The following is an 18,197-nucleotide window of genomic DNA, read 5'->3' as shown; positions in this document are numbered from 1 at the left end:
TAAGTCCTTTGAGCATCCTTGTAAGCAGTGTTTTGAACTCAGCATCTGTTAGGTTGCTTATCTCCATTTTGCTTAGTTCTTTTCCTGGAGATTTGTTCTGTTCTTTTATTTGGGACCTGTTTCTGTGTCTCCTCATTTTGGCTGCCTCCCTGTGTTTGTTTCTGTGTATTACTTAACGAGAGGTATGGGGCTAGCTGAGACCAGATGCTGCTTGTTTGAAAGAATTTAGGAAAACCTGAAGCAGGATCCAATCCTATGGTTAAGCAACTGGCAACAGCTTGGGTGGGCCTGAAAGTTGGGAGGGGCGGGGCCTCAGGGAGTCACAAGGGCGGGGCAACCAGTGTGAGCCAGGTTGCTGGAGTCCCAGATATGGTGACTGTCTGCTGCTTCAGGGAAGGGCTCACCAAAAAGGAACAAAGGCCTCTGACAGCACGTCTGTCCGGAGAAAGCTGCTTCTCTGCCCTCACTCCAATGCCAAACAGCTCAGTTCTTCCCTGTATGTCTCTGGTGCCTTTCAAGCTGCCTCCCCAACGCTGGAGCCTGAAGGGTGCGAGTGCAAGTAAGACCATGCGTGGGCCCTTTAAGAGGAGCTGCCTGGGGCTCCAGCTGCCTCAGCCTCCCTGAGCCTCAGTTCCCGCTGGTTTTTCCAGCCAGAAATTATGGGGATTCTCTTCCTGGCACTGGTACCCTGAGCTGGGCGCCTGGTGTGGGACAGGGACCCCTCAGTCCTCAGGGAGGACCTTCCCAGTGGAGGTGTCCTAATTTTTATCTGCCACACGTGGGTGTGGGACCACCAGCCCGTCCGCCTCTGCCCCTCCTACCAGTCTCTGTGTGGCTTCTTTAATTCCGTAGTTGTAGGACTTCCATTCAGTTTGATTTCAGGCGGTTTTGAATGATGGTTGTTCTGTAGTTTAGTTGTAACTTTGATATGGTTGTGGGAGGACGGGATACCGCGTTTACCTACGCTGCAATCTTGACTGGAAGTCTCAGTAGCATTCATTTTAAAAGTCATTCTGCCGATAGCAAGTGAACTCTTAAAACCATTTTCCTGATGTACTTACTAAGCCTTTTCTCCTCCATCACTGTAGCCAAGGAAAAGGTGTTTTATTTAGAAAGTAAATCCAGATGGTCTCAAATCCAGATAGTTCGTCATTAAATCTGTTGATGTAACTGTACAGCCCTGAAATACACAACCATTATTGCTGAAGTGATGTCATCCTCATCTGTTGGAGTGTATATTTTTGGAATTATTTTCCCTGATAAATTACTGAATTTCATAACCCATAACTTTTTTTGGAAAAACTCAATACAGTGTTTTGAGGTGTGAATGTATTCAAAGAACTATGCTTTATGAAGAATGGTGAGTTTCCAGTTCCACTCGGGTTGCATCTTTAATTTGAGGATGAAGATACATTTAGCAGTAACACTAATAGCACTCTGTTTTGTAACTTCCTGGAATTACAGACAGAAAGTTTATTTGTTACATTTTTGTATATGGAATTTTATAGTCTTAGCTCATAATTTTGTTAGCATTTTTCAGGGAGAATGATTAAATGAAGTTAGATGCATTCTGCTGATGTGGGATTAATCCTAGGCAGATCAGTAGCTAAAATAATGATCTTTTTTTAAAAAATTGATTTTTAGGGAGAGAGAGAGATAGAAACGATGAGAAAGAACATCGATTGGCCGCCTCCTGTATGCCCCTCACTGGGGACCTGGCCCACAACCTGGGCATGTGCCCTGACCAGGAATTGAACTGGAGACTTCTTGGTGCATGTGTCGATGCTCAACCACTGAGCCTTACCGGCCAGACGAAAATAATCTTAATTCCTTGCATACATTGTGTATGTTAGTTCCATAACTCTTAGAGGAGAGAGGCCATTTTACAGAAGACCCATATGCGACTCGTAGAGAGTGACTTGTCCAAGAGCTCATAGCCAGTAAATGCAACGGCTGTAATGTTGACCAGGAATGGCCTTTTGCCCTAGCCGGGAGGCTCAGTTGGTTGGAGTGTCATCTGGTGCGCAAAAGTTTTGGGGTAGATTCCTGGTCAGGGCATATACCTAGGTTGCAGGTTTGATCCCTGGTTGGGGTGTGTACGGGAGGCAACCAGTTGATGTTTCTCTCTCACATCAATGTCTCTTTCTCTCTCTCTCTCTGCTCCCTTCCTCTCTCTAAAAATTAATAGAAAACATGTCTTCGGGTGAGGATTAAAAAAAAAAAAAGTTTCACCTGGGTCTCTCAGCATTTATAGTTTGGATACATCACCAAGCTGTGGCTAGTGAAAATGGGGGTATGACAGCACTCACAGGGAGCATGGCCTTGAAAGCTAAGCCCTAGGATTTGCTCATTTTAGTATTGGGAGCTCTTGAGTTTGTCTCTAACCTTGTCTATTGTAGTGTATTTATCATACAAGTCGTTTTGTTAATTTAACTTTTTTTTTTTTTTTTTTTATCCTCACCCGAGGACATTTTTCCATTTTTTGTTCAGGTAGAGTGGGAGGGAGAGAGAGGAAGAGAGAGAGAGAGAAACATCGATGTGAAGGGACACATCGAGTGGCTGCCACCCGCATGACCAACCAGGGCCGGGAACAAACTGCAACCGAGGTACATGCCCTTAGCGGGAACCGAACCCGGGTCTCTCTGTACCGCAGGCCGACCGACGCTCCAACCGCTGAGCCAAACCGGCCAGGGCCCAAACCGGCCAGGGTGTCACAACTTTTTTTTAATATGCAGATCAATTATAGGATTTTTCCAATGCTGTGGGTGTTTCTCTCTTGATTATAAAAGTAATATATACATTTATTATAAAAATTTTAGGGAATTGTATAGAAAATTAAAATTACTCATAATTCTACTACCTAAGGAGAACTAGTATATTCCCTACTTATTTGTAAATAGTATGTAAATACAGAGTTGATTATACTTATGTCATATCTTACTTTTTTCATTTGACATTTTCTCATGTTATTAGAAAGTGAATTCAGCCCTGGCTGGTTTTGCTCAGTGGTTGGAGCATCAGCCTGCAGACCAAAGAGACCTGGGTTTGGTTTCCGCAAGGGGCATGTACCAAAAAGAAAGTGAATTCATCATGTTAAATGATTATAAAATATTCGGCCATATGGATATACCATAATTTATTTAATCTTTCTACTCCTGCATATTTAGGTTGTTTCTGCAGACTCATAATGGAGACATTAAGTTGCTTACTTTATGCTTCATGCTGTCAGAGCATGGATGCAGCTTTCAGAGAGGACTTTTCCTTGGAAATAGTGGAGAGAGATGGCATAGGAGTGGCCAGCCCTTCCTCTGTTCCCTGTATGCTTACGATGGACACGGGTTCATTTCTATAAAAGAAAAAAGCTCCTTGCCCTGGCTGGGTGGCTTAGTTGGTTGGAGCATCATCCCGCACAGCAAGGGGTTTTGGGTTTGATTCCCAGTCAGAGCACATACTTGGGTTGTGAGGTTGGTCTCCAAGGTCAGGATGTGTGCAAGAGGTAACCGATCGCCCTGGCCGGTTTGGCTCAGCGGTTAAAGCGTCGGCCTGCGGTCCTGAGAGACCCGGGTTCGGTTCCCGCTAAGGGCATGTACCTCGGTTGCAGTTTGTCCCCGGCCCTGGTCGGTTGTGCGGGTGGCAGCCACTCGATGTGTTCCTTTCACATCGATGTTTCTCTCTCTCTCTCTGTTCCTCTCTCCCCCTCCCACTCTACCTGAACAAAAATGGAAAAATGTCCTCGGGTGAGGATAAGAAAAAAAAAAAAAAAAAAAGAGGTAACCGATCAATGTTTTGCTCTCACATCGATTGCCACCCCCCCCCCACCGATTTTTTCTCTCTCTCAAAAACCAGTAACACATATCCTCGGGTGAAAGATTAAAAATTAAATTATAAAAGCTCCTTTGTAAAAACTAACTCTATTTAGTAGACCTGAATGCATCTTATATTTCTTTAGGAATAGATCCCTGGAAATTACGTTTTTTTTGTGTCAAAGGCGCTTAATGAACTTGGCCAGATTGTCTTCCTGTAATACTGTACTAATTTCACTTCCATCAGCATCAAATGAGAGTTCAGAAATCATTGGACCTTGAGCTACATTGACCATAATCTGTTTAAACTGTGAAAACATTTTCTTGCCTTTATTAGCATTTCTTTCTTTTTTTTTTTATCCTCACCTGAGAACTTTTTTCCATTTTTTGTTTAGACAGAGTGGGAGGAAGAGAGAGAGAGAGAGAGAGAAACATCGACGTGAAAGGGACACATCGAGTGGCTGCTACCCACACGACCAACCAGGGCCGGGGACAAACTGCAACCGAGGTACATGCCCTTAGCGGGAACTGAACCCGGGTCTCTCTGGACCTCAGGCTGACGGTCTAACTGCTGAGCCAAACCCGCCAGGGCTATTAGCATTTCTTATATTCCTAGTGCGATTGGAACTTTCATTTCGTAAGTTTAATAGTAATTTCTTTTCTTCTGAGTTGTCTATTCATTTCCTTTATTCATTTTTTCTATTAAAATTAGTAATTTTAATAAAATCAGTTTGTATGAGAGTTCTTTCTATTAGGGTGTAATCTTTGGTCAAGGATTCCCTTTTTAAAGGACTAGCTGACCACTTTAGAACATAATTATCCACCTGGTTTTCTGGTGTCAGCTGGCCCAAGTGATTTTTCTTGCAAGCCCTGATTATATGCCGACTGATTCTAAGTCTAAATAATTCAGTTTTTGGATAAGTTGAGTAATGTTAATAATGTGTTTTGCCTTTTCAGTAAGAAGAAATGCTGTAAGTCTTTCACTATTGAAACTTTAAGGTCAGAGGCTGGAAGAAAAGTCAGGAAGAACATGGCCTGGCCAAGTATTTTTCAGAGAGGAACTCTGCTGTCCCGGTTCAGCCACCATCATGTGGTCGTGTTCCTGCTCACCTTCTTCAGGTGGGTGCATTGTTACAGCTGCTCTCGTGTTGTTTGTGCCTTTTTTTTTTTTATCCTCACCCGAGGACATTTTTCGATATTTTGTTCAGATAGAGAGGGAGGGAGGGAGAGAGAGAGAAACATCGATGTGAAAGGGACACATCAAGTGGTTGCCACCCACACAACCCCAACCAGGGCCAGGGACAAACTGCAACCAAGGTACGTACCCTTAGCGGGAACTGAACCCGGGTCTCTCCAGACCACAGGCCGACGCTCTAACCGCTGAGCTAAACTGGCCAGGGCTGTTTGTGCCTTTTGAGGGGGGTACTTATTGCATGGCAAGTGCTTAATGCAGCGTTTGGTAGGGGCTTATCCTAGCCACTCCTCTTGTGCGTATTTATTTATTTATTTATTTATTCTCACCCGAGGATATTTTTACATTTATCTTCAGACAGAGTGGGAGGGAAGGGGAGAGAGAGAGAGAGAAACATCGATGTGAGAGAGATACATCGATTGGTTGCCACCTGCACAACCCCAACTGGGGCCAGGGACGAACTGCAACAGAGGTACGTGTCCTTGGCTGGAATCGAACCGGGGACTCTTTGGTCCATGGGCTGACGCTCTAACCGCTGAACCAAACCGCCCAGGGCTATTTATTTTTTTAAAGTATATTTTTGTTGACTTTAGAGAGAGAGGGAGGAATAGAAACATCGATGAGATCGGCTGCCTCCTTCACATCCCCTACTGGGGGTCAAGCCCAGGCATGTGCCTTAATCGGGAATTGAACCAGTGACCTTCTGATGCATGGGCTGATGCTCAATCCACTGAGCCACACCGGTTGGGCCTCTTGTACTTTTTTTTGTTAATCCTCACCTGAGGATATTTTTCATTGATTTTTAGAGCGAGTAGGAGGGAGGGAGGGAGGGAGGAGGGGAGAGAGAGAGAGAGAGAGAGAGAAAGGAAGGAGGGAGGGAGAGAGGAAGAAAGAAAAGAAAGAAAAGAAAGAAAGACATTTGAGACACTTTGGTTGCTTCCTGCACAACCACAACTGGGGCTGGGGATCGAACCTTCAACCCAAGTTTGTGCCCTTGACTGGGAATCAAACCCAAGACCCTTTGGTCCATGGCCGATGCTGTAACCACTGAACCAAACTGGTCAGGGCCTCTTATATTTCTTGATAGCTCTAATAGAGTAGTCCTTGTGGGCTCTTTTGCCCATATTTGGCATTGTCTGCAGACATTTTTGGTTGTCATGCTGTTTGCATCTAGTGGGTAGTGGGTAGAGACCAGGGTTGCTGCTAAACGTCCTACAGTACACAAGGCAACCCTCAACAATAGAGAATTTGAGGAGCCCAAAATGTCAGTGGTGTGGTGGTTGAGAAACTGATCTAATATAAAGTCCTTTATTTGTTAAAGTCAGGAGCTTGAGAACAAAGGGTGTTCAGGGACCACCCTGTGCCTTTTTGAGCAGTAAAAATAGTATGAGACAGTCGTGAGGAACTCTGGTAACTCATGTGAGATCCCCGACCAGTCCACGTGACTAAAGAATTGTCCGTGTAGCCCAGCCAGTGTGGCTCATGGTTGAGCATTGACCCATGCACCAAGAGGTCGCCGGTTTGATTCCTAGTCAGGTACATGCCCAGGTTGTGGGCCAGATCCCCACTGGGGGACATTCAGGAGGCGGCCAGACAATGTTCTCTCTCACTGATGTTTCTATCCCTCTCTCCCTCATCCTTTCTCTCTCTCTCAAATCAATAAAGAAAAAAAAAATCATCTGTGTTTATGAGTCTGTGGCCCTAAGTGACCCTCTTTTTTTTAATCCTCACCTGAGGATATTTTTCCATTTTTTGTTCAGATAGAGTGGAAGGGAGAGAGAGGGAGAGAGAAACATCGAAGTGAAAGGGGCACATTGAGTGGTTGCCACCTGCACGACTCATCCAGGGCCGGGGACAAACTGCAACCGAGACACATCCCCTTAGGAGGAACCAAACCCGGGTCTCTGGACCGCAGGCTGACGCTCTAACTGCTGAGCCAAACTGGCCAGGGCTCAGTGGCCCTCTTTAGTGGTCTATTGATGACACAACAAACCAGGCCTTTTGGTGTTAGCAGCGTTATTCATAACCTTGTGACTCAACTATTTTGATTATGTCTTCTGAATAGATTTTCTTCTTTATTGAAGGTACCACAAATGAGGATGATTTGTTTGTTTGTTTTAAGATAGAAACTAGAAAAACAGTTCTCTAATTATGCAAGAGTTGATAGATAGTTTTGGATGCTTGGTTTAGAGAAGATCTATTTGTGTGGGGTGGGAGGAAGCAGTAGTATGAAGAAAAGCCAGGACCCAAAGAAAAAGCTACTCAATGGCTAGTGCAGTGAGCAGCCAGTGTTTGCAAAAGACTTAACATTTTTTTACAGAACTGCAGCCATAATTTAAAGTGGGTTGGGCCCTGGCCAGTTCTGCTCAGCGGTTAGAGCATCGGCCTGCAGACCAATGAGTCACAGGTTCAAAGGAACATACCTCGGTTGCTATTCGTCCCCGGCCCTGGTTGGGGTTGTGCGGGAGGCAGCCACTCGATGTGTCCCTTTCACATCGATGTTTCTCTCTCTCTTTTCTGATTCTCTCTCTCCCTCCCACTCTATCTGAACAAAAAATGGAAGAATGTCCTTGGGTGAAGATTAAAAATAAATAAATAAATAAATAAATAAATAAATAAATAAATAAAGTGGGTTGGGATCAGTTACATCTCCATCCTCTAGGTCCAGGGATAAGAGTGAACATGGGAGCTCATACTGAAGAAGACGAGTTAATTATTTTTTTTGCTTAGCAGAGACTGTTCCAGTTGATAGTCCTTATAAAGCAGTATTTCTCTCTCTTTTTAAAGAGAAAACTTCTAAAACTGAATAAAACAAATAGGAATGTATCTGTGATTTTATTGAATGCCATCTTCTTTGCTATTCATTCAGCCGTATTTCTTCTCTTTTGTAGTTATTCATTGTTGCATGCATCAAGAAAAACATTCAGCAATGTCAAAGTCAGCATATCTAAGCAGTGGACCCCAACTGCTTTTAACAGATCGATTGAACCTGAAGAGGTAAATAGAACAAAGTGCTGGGATGGATTTAAGGAGGTGACCATGCCACCTCTGAATTCTTCTTAGGGTCTTCTATTTTGTTTCATCCATTTGCTTAGCACTCTGGAATGGCTTACTGTTTCCTATGGCCTGAAGTCCAAACTCTTCTGATTTCTTAGCTTGCCCTGATTTGGTCCATTCCACCCAACCCATTCCTCACTGTTTTGAAATCACACAATTCTGGCTAGGCCATTTTTTCATTGAGTTTCACAACTACTGTGCTCATTTCTGCCTTTGTTCTTTTTAATGCTCTTTTACTTTCTTTCCACCTATCAAATTTGTGCTTTCGCCCTGGCCAGTTTGGCTCAGCAGTAGAGCATCGGCCCGCAGACCAAAGAGTCTCGGGTTCAATTCCAGTCATGGGCAAGTACCTTAGTTGCAGTTTGTCCCCAGCCCTGGTCGGGGTCATGTGGGAGGCAACCAGTCTATGTGTTCCTCTCATGTTGATGTTTCTCTCTCTCCCTTTCTCTCTTTCCCACTCTATTTGAAGGTAAATAGAAAAATATCCTCTGGTGAGGATTAAAAAAAAAGTCATTCATTTTTTTTGATACATGCCCCTAGCAGGAACCAAACCTGGGTCTTTCTGGTCCGCAGGCCGATGCTCCAGCCGCTGAGCCAAACTGACCAGGGCCATCATTCTGTTTTTTTTTTTTTAATTATGCTTTGTCAGGATAAAATGTTACTTTTTTTTTTGGTTAATCTTTACCTGAGGATAGGTTTTCATTGATTTTTATTTATTTATTTTTTTTAAATGTTTTTGATTTTTTTTTTTTAAGAGAGAAACATCAGTTGGCTGTCTCCTGCACGCCCCCTACTGGGTATCAAGCCTGCAACCTGGGCATGTGCCCTGACTAGGAATCAAACCGTGACTTCTCAATCCATGGGAGGATGCTGACTCCACTGAGCCATACCCACCGGGCTACAAGGAGGTCTTTTTTTTTTTTTAATCTTCACCCGAGGACATTTTTCGATATTTTGTTCAGATAGAGTGGGAGGGAGAGAGAGAGAGAGAAACATCGACGTGAAAGGGACACATCTAGTGGTTGCTACCCACATGACCCAACCAGGGCCGGGGACAAACTGCAACCGAGGTACGTGCCCTTTGTGGGAATCGAACCTGGGTCTCTCCAGACCGCAGGCCAACGCTCTAACTGCTGAGCCAAACTGGCCAGGGCTACAAGTAGGTCTTTTTAAGGGTAGCAGTCTCAGGCCCGCTATGCTAGCTCTTTCCTGCCTGGAACCATGTTACATTATTAGTTTCTTTTGCACTGGCATTAACTTTTCTGCTTAGACATTTATTTACTTACTCTGCTGCTAAAATAGGTTTCACTATTCTGGTGTTTTAGGACTATAGATTAAGCAATTTGGACTTTCTTTAGACTTTCAAGTCCAGATTTTGTTTTCCTGAAGCCAGCTGCTAGGAGTGCAGAGGGTGGGGCAGCACGTACCCTTATGTACCCTTCACCCCTCCTTTGCTTTGGATTTGTAGCGTCTTTACTGTAGCTTCCTTTTGAGACTCTCTTGTCCAAAGTGGAAAGGTACTTAGTGCCAGAAGTATATGTAAAATGAATCGGAGCTCTGAAAAATATTTATATTTGTTGTTAAACATTTCTTTTTTTTTTTTTTTTTCTTCTTTTTGAGAGTATGTGCCCTTAACGGGAACCAAACCCTGGTCTCTCTGGTCCGCCGGCCAATGCTCTAACCGGTAGGCCAAACTGGCCAGGGCAACATTTCTTTTTTTTTGTTAATCCTCACATGAGGATATTTTTCCATTGATTTTTTTTTTTTTTTTTTTTTTTTTTTTAGAGAGAGTAGGAGGAAGGGAGGGAGAGAGAAAAACATTGATGTGAGAGAGACACATCGATTGGTTGCTGGTTGCCTCCCAACACGGTGTCCTTGACCTGAAATCAAACCTGAGACCTTTTGGTCTGAGGGCCAACACTCTAACCACTGAGCAAAACTGGCCAGGGCAGTTGTTAAACATTTCTTCTTCTTTTCTTTAATCCTCTTCTTTGCATTTATCTTCAGATAGAGCGGGAGGAAGAGAGAGAAACATCGATGGGAGAGAGATATATCAAGTGGTTGCCACCCACATGACCCCAGCTGGGGCCAGGGACAAACTGCAATTGAGGTATATGCCCCTAGCGGGAACCGAAACTGGGACTCTCCAGTCCGCAGGCCGATGCTGTAACTGCTGAGCCAAACCGGCCAGGGCGTTAAACATTTCTTTTTTTTTTTTTTAACTTTTTTTTTTTTTATGTATATATATAAGTATGTATGAGCCCCTAGCGGGAACTGAACCCAGGTCTCTCTGGTCCACAGGCCGACGCTCCAACCGCTGAGCCAAAACGGCCAGGGCATCAGATTTCTTAAGCGTCCTCAATAGCATCCTGAAAAAGTACTTACTATAGCTTTTGTTTTTATGCATAGTTGTCTTAAGTGTTTTACAGAAAATTAAGCAGACACAGTCTCCATACCTTGAGAACTTATAATGGATCCCACTGATGTATACAAACATTGGAAATACTAGGTGAAACTAGCATGAAATCTATGTTTATAGATAATAAAGAGGTAATGGCTAACTCTAATATCAGAGGTCAACTAGACTGAAAGTTGTAAGCAAAAATTTGTTCTATTAAATTAAAAAGTCTTGTCCTGGCTGATGTGGCTCGGTTGGTTGGGTGTGGTCCTGTGCACCAAAAGATTGCTGGTTCAATTCCTGGTCAGCGTAAATACTCCGGTTTTGGGTTCGATCCCTGGTGGGGGACATGCAAGAGGCAGCTGATCACTGTTTCACTCTTGCATCTTCTGTGTTCCTCTCCCTTCCTTTTTCTCTAAAAATCAATGAGAAAGAAAATCTTAAAAAAAAAAAAATTAAAAAGTCTCCTCTCTCTAAACAGTCTAGTGCTTCTGCAAGAACAGCATAAGAGAATCTAGAGTTCTCTTCAGGAGAGGGATGCTGGGCTCAGGGTGTCCTCGTCCACAGCCACTGTCCCTCAGATTTTCTCACCTGAGACAGAGGACAAACTCCTGAACTCTGGTCCCTTGAGCTCATGCTCTGCGCACCAGGAAGCTCTTTGTGTCAGTAGTTCTCCTACCCCTGCGCACAGCCCTGACTCTGTGACGATCATTCTCACTGTGACCTTTTGAATGTGCCCACAATTTCATGCTTCCAGGAAGTGTCCCAACATGTAGCAATTGTAGTGGCTTAGTATAGCTCCTGCCCCACGGCACAAGCCCTGCATACATACAGGCCAGTACATTCACATGGTCATTGTACATACAGGCCAGCTTGAGTCACTGGAGCATTTAAAGTCCTTTTGTCCATGACTTTCATTAAACCTTGAATGAGTCACTATGTGCATTTGGGCCATTTCTCACCTGCTGGCATAGTCTCTTGATTGGCACTGTTTTGTGGACATAAACTTGCTTCTTTGGGCTTTTTTCTGTTAACCTGTTTTCTGATTCTTTTTGTTAGCCTTAGTTTGATGTTTTAGTTTTGTTTACACTTGTTAAGGAGGCTAGCGGAAGTGTATTTCAGCTGAATTCTGGCAGCAAAGCAGAAAAAAGCTGTTTGCAGTCTGTCAGTTCTTGGGAAAGCCGCACCTGCGGGAGTTTTGGCGGCTTCTCGCAAGAGTCAAAAAACCCTGAAACTTGCAGCAGCTACTTGAGGCTCTGGGTCTTTAGGTCACATGAGTGTATGCTCAACAGGGTTACTCCTGGGTCCTATTGAGCCCAGAGGCATCAGGATCAGAGATTGTGGTTAGAGGGAAAATGTGACAAAACAACTAATTGGAGACACTCAGGGCCCCCGCTGGCATGCTGAAATATTCACCGATCCAGCTGTGTGCGCTGCTTCTCATCGAGCGTGAAAGCAATACACGGGTGGTGGGTAAAGACTGGCGCCGTACGCCGCCCAGAAGTGAGTCCCAGTACTTGAGAATCTCACTTCGGTATTTTGGGATTTTACTCCCTGTTGAAGGTATATATGTTTTAATTGCTCATTGTGATTTTTTCTTTTTACTATTCTTATTTTATTTTTTCTTGATGTTAGAGAGAGGAAGGGAGAGGGAGAGAGACAGAAACATCGATGAGAGAGAACATCGATTGGCCGCCTCCTGCATGTCCCCCCACTGGGGATCGGACCCACAACCTGGGCATGTGCCCTGACCAGGAATCAAACCGGCAACGTCTTGGTACATGGGTCGATGCTCAACCACTGAGCACACCGGCCAGGCTGTTTCTGTTATTCTTAATTTCTCTCTTGCCCCGGCCAGAGTGGCTCAGTGGGTTGGAGTATCCTCCTGTACATAGAAAGGTTGTGGGTTCGATTCCTGGTCAGGGTACATGCCTAAGTTGTGGGTTTGCTCCCTGGTTGGGGGGTGTACTAGAGGCAGCCAGCCGATTGATGCTTCTCTTCCTTCACCTTTCTCTAAAGTCAGTAAACATTTTCTTGGGTGAGGATTTAAAAAGGACAAATTTCCCTTCTGAGAAATAATTTAGTCCAGGAGTTCTTGACTTTTGGTTATGTGGGTTCATATTTATAGATATTTGCAGCTTTAGAAAGGAAAAATAAGAAATTGGAAAAAAAATGCATTAGTTTTTAAGTTATTTTCAAATGAATTAACCTACCACATGTTAACATGAGTGACATTTTATGAAAAACGATTTTCAAGACAAAAAAAAAATCACTTAATGAGGATAATAGCATTGATTGACACATTTTTTTTTTTTGCAAATCTCTTCCTGTCTGGCTGAATAGAAGACAATGGGTTTTCATGTCTGCTTCTGAATTTAGTCTTTTGCAACATGATTCTTTCAAGTCTCTGAAGAGAGTTTGTCTTCCACAGATAACATGGTGGAAAGAGGGGAAGTATTTTAACAGCCTTTTCAGATAATTGTGGGTATTTGTCTTTGGTACTACACCAGAATTTGACAAGTAGCAATTTCTTAAAGGGTAGTTGCAATGTGGAATCTGAAACTGTATTAATTAACTTTTTATAACCTTACATTAACATCCATTTGTCTGTCTTGTACTTTGAATGAATCTTGAATTGGCAGGCTTGTTTCATTCTTTTTTGAGAAAATATGTACCAGATACTTAAATCCGCCGAATACTCAAATACTTACAACTGGGCATTGTGTCTGTCTGTCATTCTTTCAAGTACACATGACGTCCCAGCTTGCAGCTCCTAGTTGCACAGTGCGTCCCTAGGACAGCCATCTCGCTCTGTCTGATGTCTGTGTCCCACCTCATCACACAGAACACGGACAGACATACTACCATGAATAATTCTTACTGCTTCATCAAGAACTTTCTTAAGTGAAATTGACCTTTTTTCCCCCCTGTAAATGTGGCAATAAAGAATCCAGGGGTTAATATAGCACAGTTTGGTGTAACTGCTTGATTCATGCCAAGGCTCAGCAGTTTTACCTACCACAGCTTTTGCACCATCAATGGAAAAAGTTAAAGAGAAAAACAAAATAACTTTTTAGTCCAGTAGTCTCCCCTTATCCACAGGGGATATGTTCTTGACCCCAGTGGATACCTGAAACTCTGGATGGTACCAAAGCCTGTACAGTTTATCCTTTTCCTATACCTACATATCTCTAGTAAAGATTAATTTATAAATTTAGGCACGGTAACAGATTGACAACAATAACTAATTATAAAATAGAACAGTTATAACAGCATACTGTAATAAAAGCTATGTGAATGTGGTCTCTCTTTTTCTTTTCTTCCCTTCCTCCCACCCTCCTTGTTCACACCAGCATTCTCTCTCCCTCCTTCCTCCTTCTTTTTCTCAAAACGCTGTAATATTTTGGACCTTGGTTGATCTCAGGTAACCGAAGCTGTGGAAGGCGAAACCTTGGCTAAGAGGGGCTAATACAGCGTGCATCTAGGTTTGACTGCGTGTGTTCCTGTCTGTAAAGCGCCGCTTCGCCCTTTCCAGCTCCGCGGGTTTCTGAGAGGGGGGCGGGTGCACGGGAAGGGGCTTTGGGAAGTACAGAGAGCTGTGGGCACCAGCGGCTGACGCGCTCCTGTTGTGTCCCCGCAGCTCTGGAGCAGCAACCATCTGTTCCCCAGCGCAGAGGAGGCCACTCTTTTCCTTGGGACGCTGGACACCATTTTCCTCTTCTCCTATGCCGTGGTAAGTTTTAGAATTCCAGGGATTTTAAAGAAAGATATACAAGGGAATGACTCCAAAGTCTATAAGAGATTTTGAATTTGCTGACTGAGGAGAGTTCAGTATTGGCTGAATTTTAAACGTGGTGTCCTTCGCACCCATCCCTTCGACAGATACCGAGCACCTAGCGTGTGCCAGGTGCTTGTCCAGTCACAGAGAATTCATCAGTGGACCCACAGGGAAAACCCCTGCCTTCATAAAGCTTATGTTCTTGGAGTGGGAGCCAAGAGAGACAAACAGTAACAAACTGCTATAAATAAGTAAATTATAAAGTATGTTTAAAGGTGCTAAATGCCGTGGAGAAAAATAAAGCAGGGAAAGGGGAATAAATAGCTCAGGGTGAGGGGTGTAATTTAAGTAAGGTGGCTGGGGAAAACCTCGCAACGAAGGGACTATTTGAACAAAGCTGAAGTGGGGGAGTGAGGTCAGTGTGTCTAGACATTCAGGCTGGAGGTCTCCCTTCAGAATTCCTCGCATGTATGTGATTTTTAAAATTATGAGACTGAGTACAATCATCAAGAGAGTTGGTGAAGACTAAGCCTTGGTAGACTGAGCATTAGAGGAGCAAAGGTAAGGAATGGGCCGGGAGGCTGAGACGGAGCCGTGGGGAGCAGGGGCACCACGAGAGGGTGGCGTCCCAGGAGCCACACCAGCATGGCAGGAGCTGACTGTCGGAGGGTGTCCTCGGGTTGTAGGGAATGTCTGTGGTGGCCGCGAGTGGTAGCTGTGGGCCAGTGGTGGCAGCAGCTGGAGCTGGGCCCTGTGGGAGCTGTCTGACCTTCTCTCCCCAGCATCATTTTTCCTGTCTTCAAAATGTGTCCAGTGATAACAAAAGCCTTTTAAGCTTGAATGTCCAGGTGAAGCAAAATACTGGGTGAAAGTCCCAAAGTACTCTCTAAATGTTTATTTGGGTAATTATTGGAATATCTTTTCTTCAAAGAGGAAAGTTACAAATTGGAACAGATCTTAACCTCACGTAGCCTCACTCCCTACCCTGGGTATTTTTGGTTCAAAATCCTAATATATGGTTATTCCACATGAGGCTTCTCTTTAAGCCTTTTATTAAGTACTTGTTTTCAAAGATTTGTTATTGATTTTTAGAGAGGAGTAAGGGAGAGGGAGAGAGAACCAGGGAAAAAAACATCCATCGATCAGCTGCTCCTGCATGTCCCACGCCGGGGATTGAGGCCCCTGGATGTGTGGCCTTACCCCTCGGTGCATGGGTCAACGCCCAGCCAACTGAGCCACCCCAGCCAGGGCCTTTTATGGAGTATTTTAAGAAGCAGTGGAGTCTAGTGGAAAAACCAGTTCTATCACCATCAACTAGTTGTGTTAAACTTGGTTTCACATTGGCATTTAACTTTGTTTTTTTTTTTCTTAATCCTCACCTGAGGGTATATTTTATTGATTTTAGAGCGAGAAGAAGGAAGAGAGAGAGAGAGAGAAGCATCAATGAGAGAAAGAAATATCAGTTGGTTGCCTCCTGTACGTGCCTTGACTGGGGATTGAACCTACAGCTTAGGTATGTGCCTGGACTGGAAGTCGAACCCGAAACCGTTCAGTGTATGGGATGATGCTCCAGTCGACTGAACCACCTGGCCAGGACGAACCTTTTTTAAAAAAATATATTTAGTTTCCACATATATAGAGTTGTGATAGTACCTATCTGTAGGGTTATATAGGTTGAGGAGGTGACAGATACGTGCCATGAAAAATCGGTGGTTGTGGTTCTTTCTGTTGAGCTGCATTTTCTTCTGTGACTTCAGGTGTTGTCAGGCAGTAGGAGCCTCACAGAGTAACGATCCCCTCATCTGAAACAGTTGAGAGAGGTTCTTCACCCCTATCGTGTGTGTGGTACGACCTGTGAGTGGCAGCTGTAGAAAGTAGAATCTTCTCAAATGCTTGCAGGTGCCTCTTTTGAGGTAGTGAGAGCTTGTCTCTAGTGAGGGAGAGAGATTTATTATGACATTTATCGTCTACATTTTCTCTAATACAGATAGTCAGCTTACTAGAAACACTTGTATCAGAATTTAGGTTTTTAGTAGGGACTTTTATACATTTTACGTATTCGTGGAAGAAACCTAAAGTGTGTTGCCCTTAGCGTTTTCGTCTGCTTGCTGCCATGATCCGAGTGTTTTAATTGCTGCCACTCTGTGGGAGGAGAGCAGAAGGCAGAACGTTTGTACCTACGTTCAGCTAATTATTGTCTGTGCCTCCATACACTCCTTGCCTTGTGATGTCTGTCATGAAACCCAAGGGTCAGATTAAACAGACAGCACCTGTGCACCAGAAGCTTCTGTTCTGCAGGACATGCTGTAACACATCTTCATTCAGAATGCAAATAGCTAAGAGATCCCTTTGGGAAAGCGGATAACTGATGGTTAGGAGTTAATCTATTCTAGAAAATGAAATGTAGTTTTGTGCTTGTTTTATTGGAATAATTCGTGTTTGTTTTTGTTAGTTTTGTCCCCCGCCCCCCTCCTGCAGTCTCCCTTTAGGCGGTTAGGAGATCAAGTAGAACGTAAGTTTGCACTGAATTATGATTCTCGGTGCACAAGGTGTGCAGCAGCCCTGGTGTCGGTTCATGAAACATTTGTGAAACTGATGTAGACAGTTCGTCTGGGCACCAGGATGAGATTTAATTTTAAGTAGTGTCAGTGTATTGCTTGCCTCATTTGCTTTGCAGTGCCTCTTTTTTTCAGGCTGTGTTGTAATTCAGCGCTATAAAATGAAATGCTTTGTTTTTAGGGCCTTTTCATCAGCGGTATTGTTGGGGATCGGCTTAATTTACGAAGTGTTCTATCTTTTGGCATGTGCTCTTCTGCATTGGTGGTAAGTTTGAAAGTTAAACAAAATTACGATGATGCTTATGATTATTGCCAGGTATTTAAAAGCCAAGCAATCCCCCTCCTTCTGTATGTAGAAGAGAATAGTGCAATTAATCTGCAGTGTTTGAATCCCTTGCCTGCCTTTTCAGTTAGGGGAGCGTTTTAAAAGTATGATTCGGAGCATGCCCCTTCCTTGACTTTAGTCGCCAACAAAGTCCGCGCATAAATAGCATACTGTTCAGTGCTCTCCAGAACCTGGTCCCAGCCTGTCTTTACAGTCGCATCTGTCGCTGTGCTTCCTGGCTCTGCTTGGTCAAACTACTTTCCGTGGCCCTAACGTATCCGGCTCCTTTCTGCCTCACTGCTGTCGTTCCTGCTGTTCCTACCTCGCTTGGGTGGCCCTCTTTGCAGCTCTCCAGTCTCACTCAACATCTCCTTCAAGTGACTGGCTAAGTGGCACTTCCTTCGTAATGCCTTCCTTTGCTGACACCCCTCCTAGGAGTCACCGTTCCCTCCTCTGAGCTCCCAGGCCTGCATTTCTGAGAAGGCTGAATATTGTCATTGCCTAGCCTACTCATGCCTGTATCAGTCTTGCTTTCCCTGGAGGCTGCAGCACGGCAGTGACGGTCACAGACTTCCTGAGACGGCACTGCCTGCTTTCTGTCCCTCCCCTGCGATAACCTAGCTGCGATTTCTCTGCTTCAGCTTCCTCATTGGAATCCCTCCGCCCTGGGCTGTAGTGAGGGTTCGGTGAGTTGCTCTGTGTGAGGCATTTGGAACAGCCTGGCGCAGTGTGCGTGTGGGCATCTCCATGAGCCATCTTTATTTGCTTACAAGGGCTGGTGAGAAATTTCTGTTGATTGAATGAAGGCATGGAGCTTAGTTAGACTGTTTCATTATTGCTTTTCAATGTCTGCCATTGTGCACAGGAAAAAATATATTTTTTTCTTTGATATTTTAGAGAATGCAACCATTTGACTTATTCACAAACTGCTCACCCATACATATGTACATACTATTTCAAAACATACTTAAAACTTATTTTTGAAAAATTGAAGTATGTATATATACTCACCCTTTTTGGTGTCTAATTCTGGATTTTGAACAGCAACTATAGTTGTGTAACTGCTACCCTGCCTCCTCCTGCTGC

The 18,197-nt window shown here is 44.0% G+C and overlaps 1 protein-coding gene across 7 annotated transcripts in view; it reads left to right on the top strand.

The window, feature by feature from the left end:
* The first annotated feature begins 4,742 nt into the window (after positions 1 to 4,742).
* The window catches only part of SLC37A3 (solute carrier family 37 member 3), a 36,251-nt gene continuing 22,796 nt past the window's right edge, over positions 4,743 to 18,197 (top strand). For 5 of the 7 annotated variants that reach the window (XM_036246579.1, XM_036246583.1, XM_036246585.1 and 2 more), the window contains exons 1-4: positions 4,743 to 4,922; positions 7,887 to 7,992; positions 14,091 to 14,183; positions 16,968 to 17,051. In XM_036246579.1, the coding sequence (XP_036102472.1) occupies positions 4,834 to 4,922; positions 7,887 to 7,992; positions 14,091 to 14,183; positions 16,968 to 17,051 (372 nt within the window). In that variant the 5' untranslated portion in view covers positions 4,743 to 4,833. Of the gene's footprint in view, positions 4,923 to 7,886; positions 7,993 to 14,090; positions 14,184 to 16,967; positions 17,052 to 18,197 lie in introns of those variants that run through there. The other 2 variants (XM_036246581.1, XM_036246584.1) reach the window with 2 other exon arrangements.

Source organism: Molossus molossus, unplaced genomic scaffold (genome assembly GCF_014108415.1).
Source record: "Molossus molossus isolate mMolMol1 unplaced genomic scaffold, mMolMol1.p scaffold_m16_p_7, whole genome shotgun sequence".
NCBI lineage: Eukaryota > Metazoa > Chordata > Mammalia > Chiroptera > Molossidae > Molossus > Molossus molossus.
This window is presented reverse-complemented; position numbering and strand designations above follow the sequence as displayed.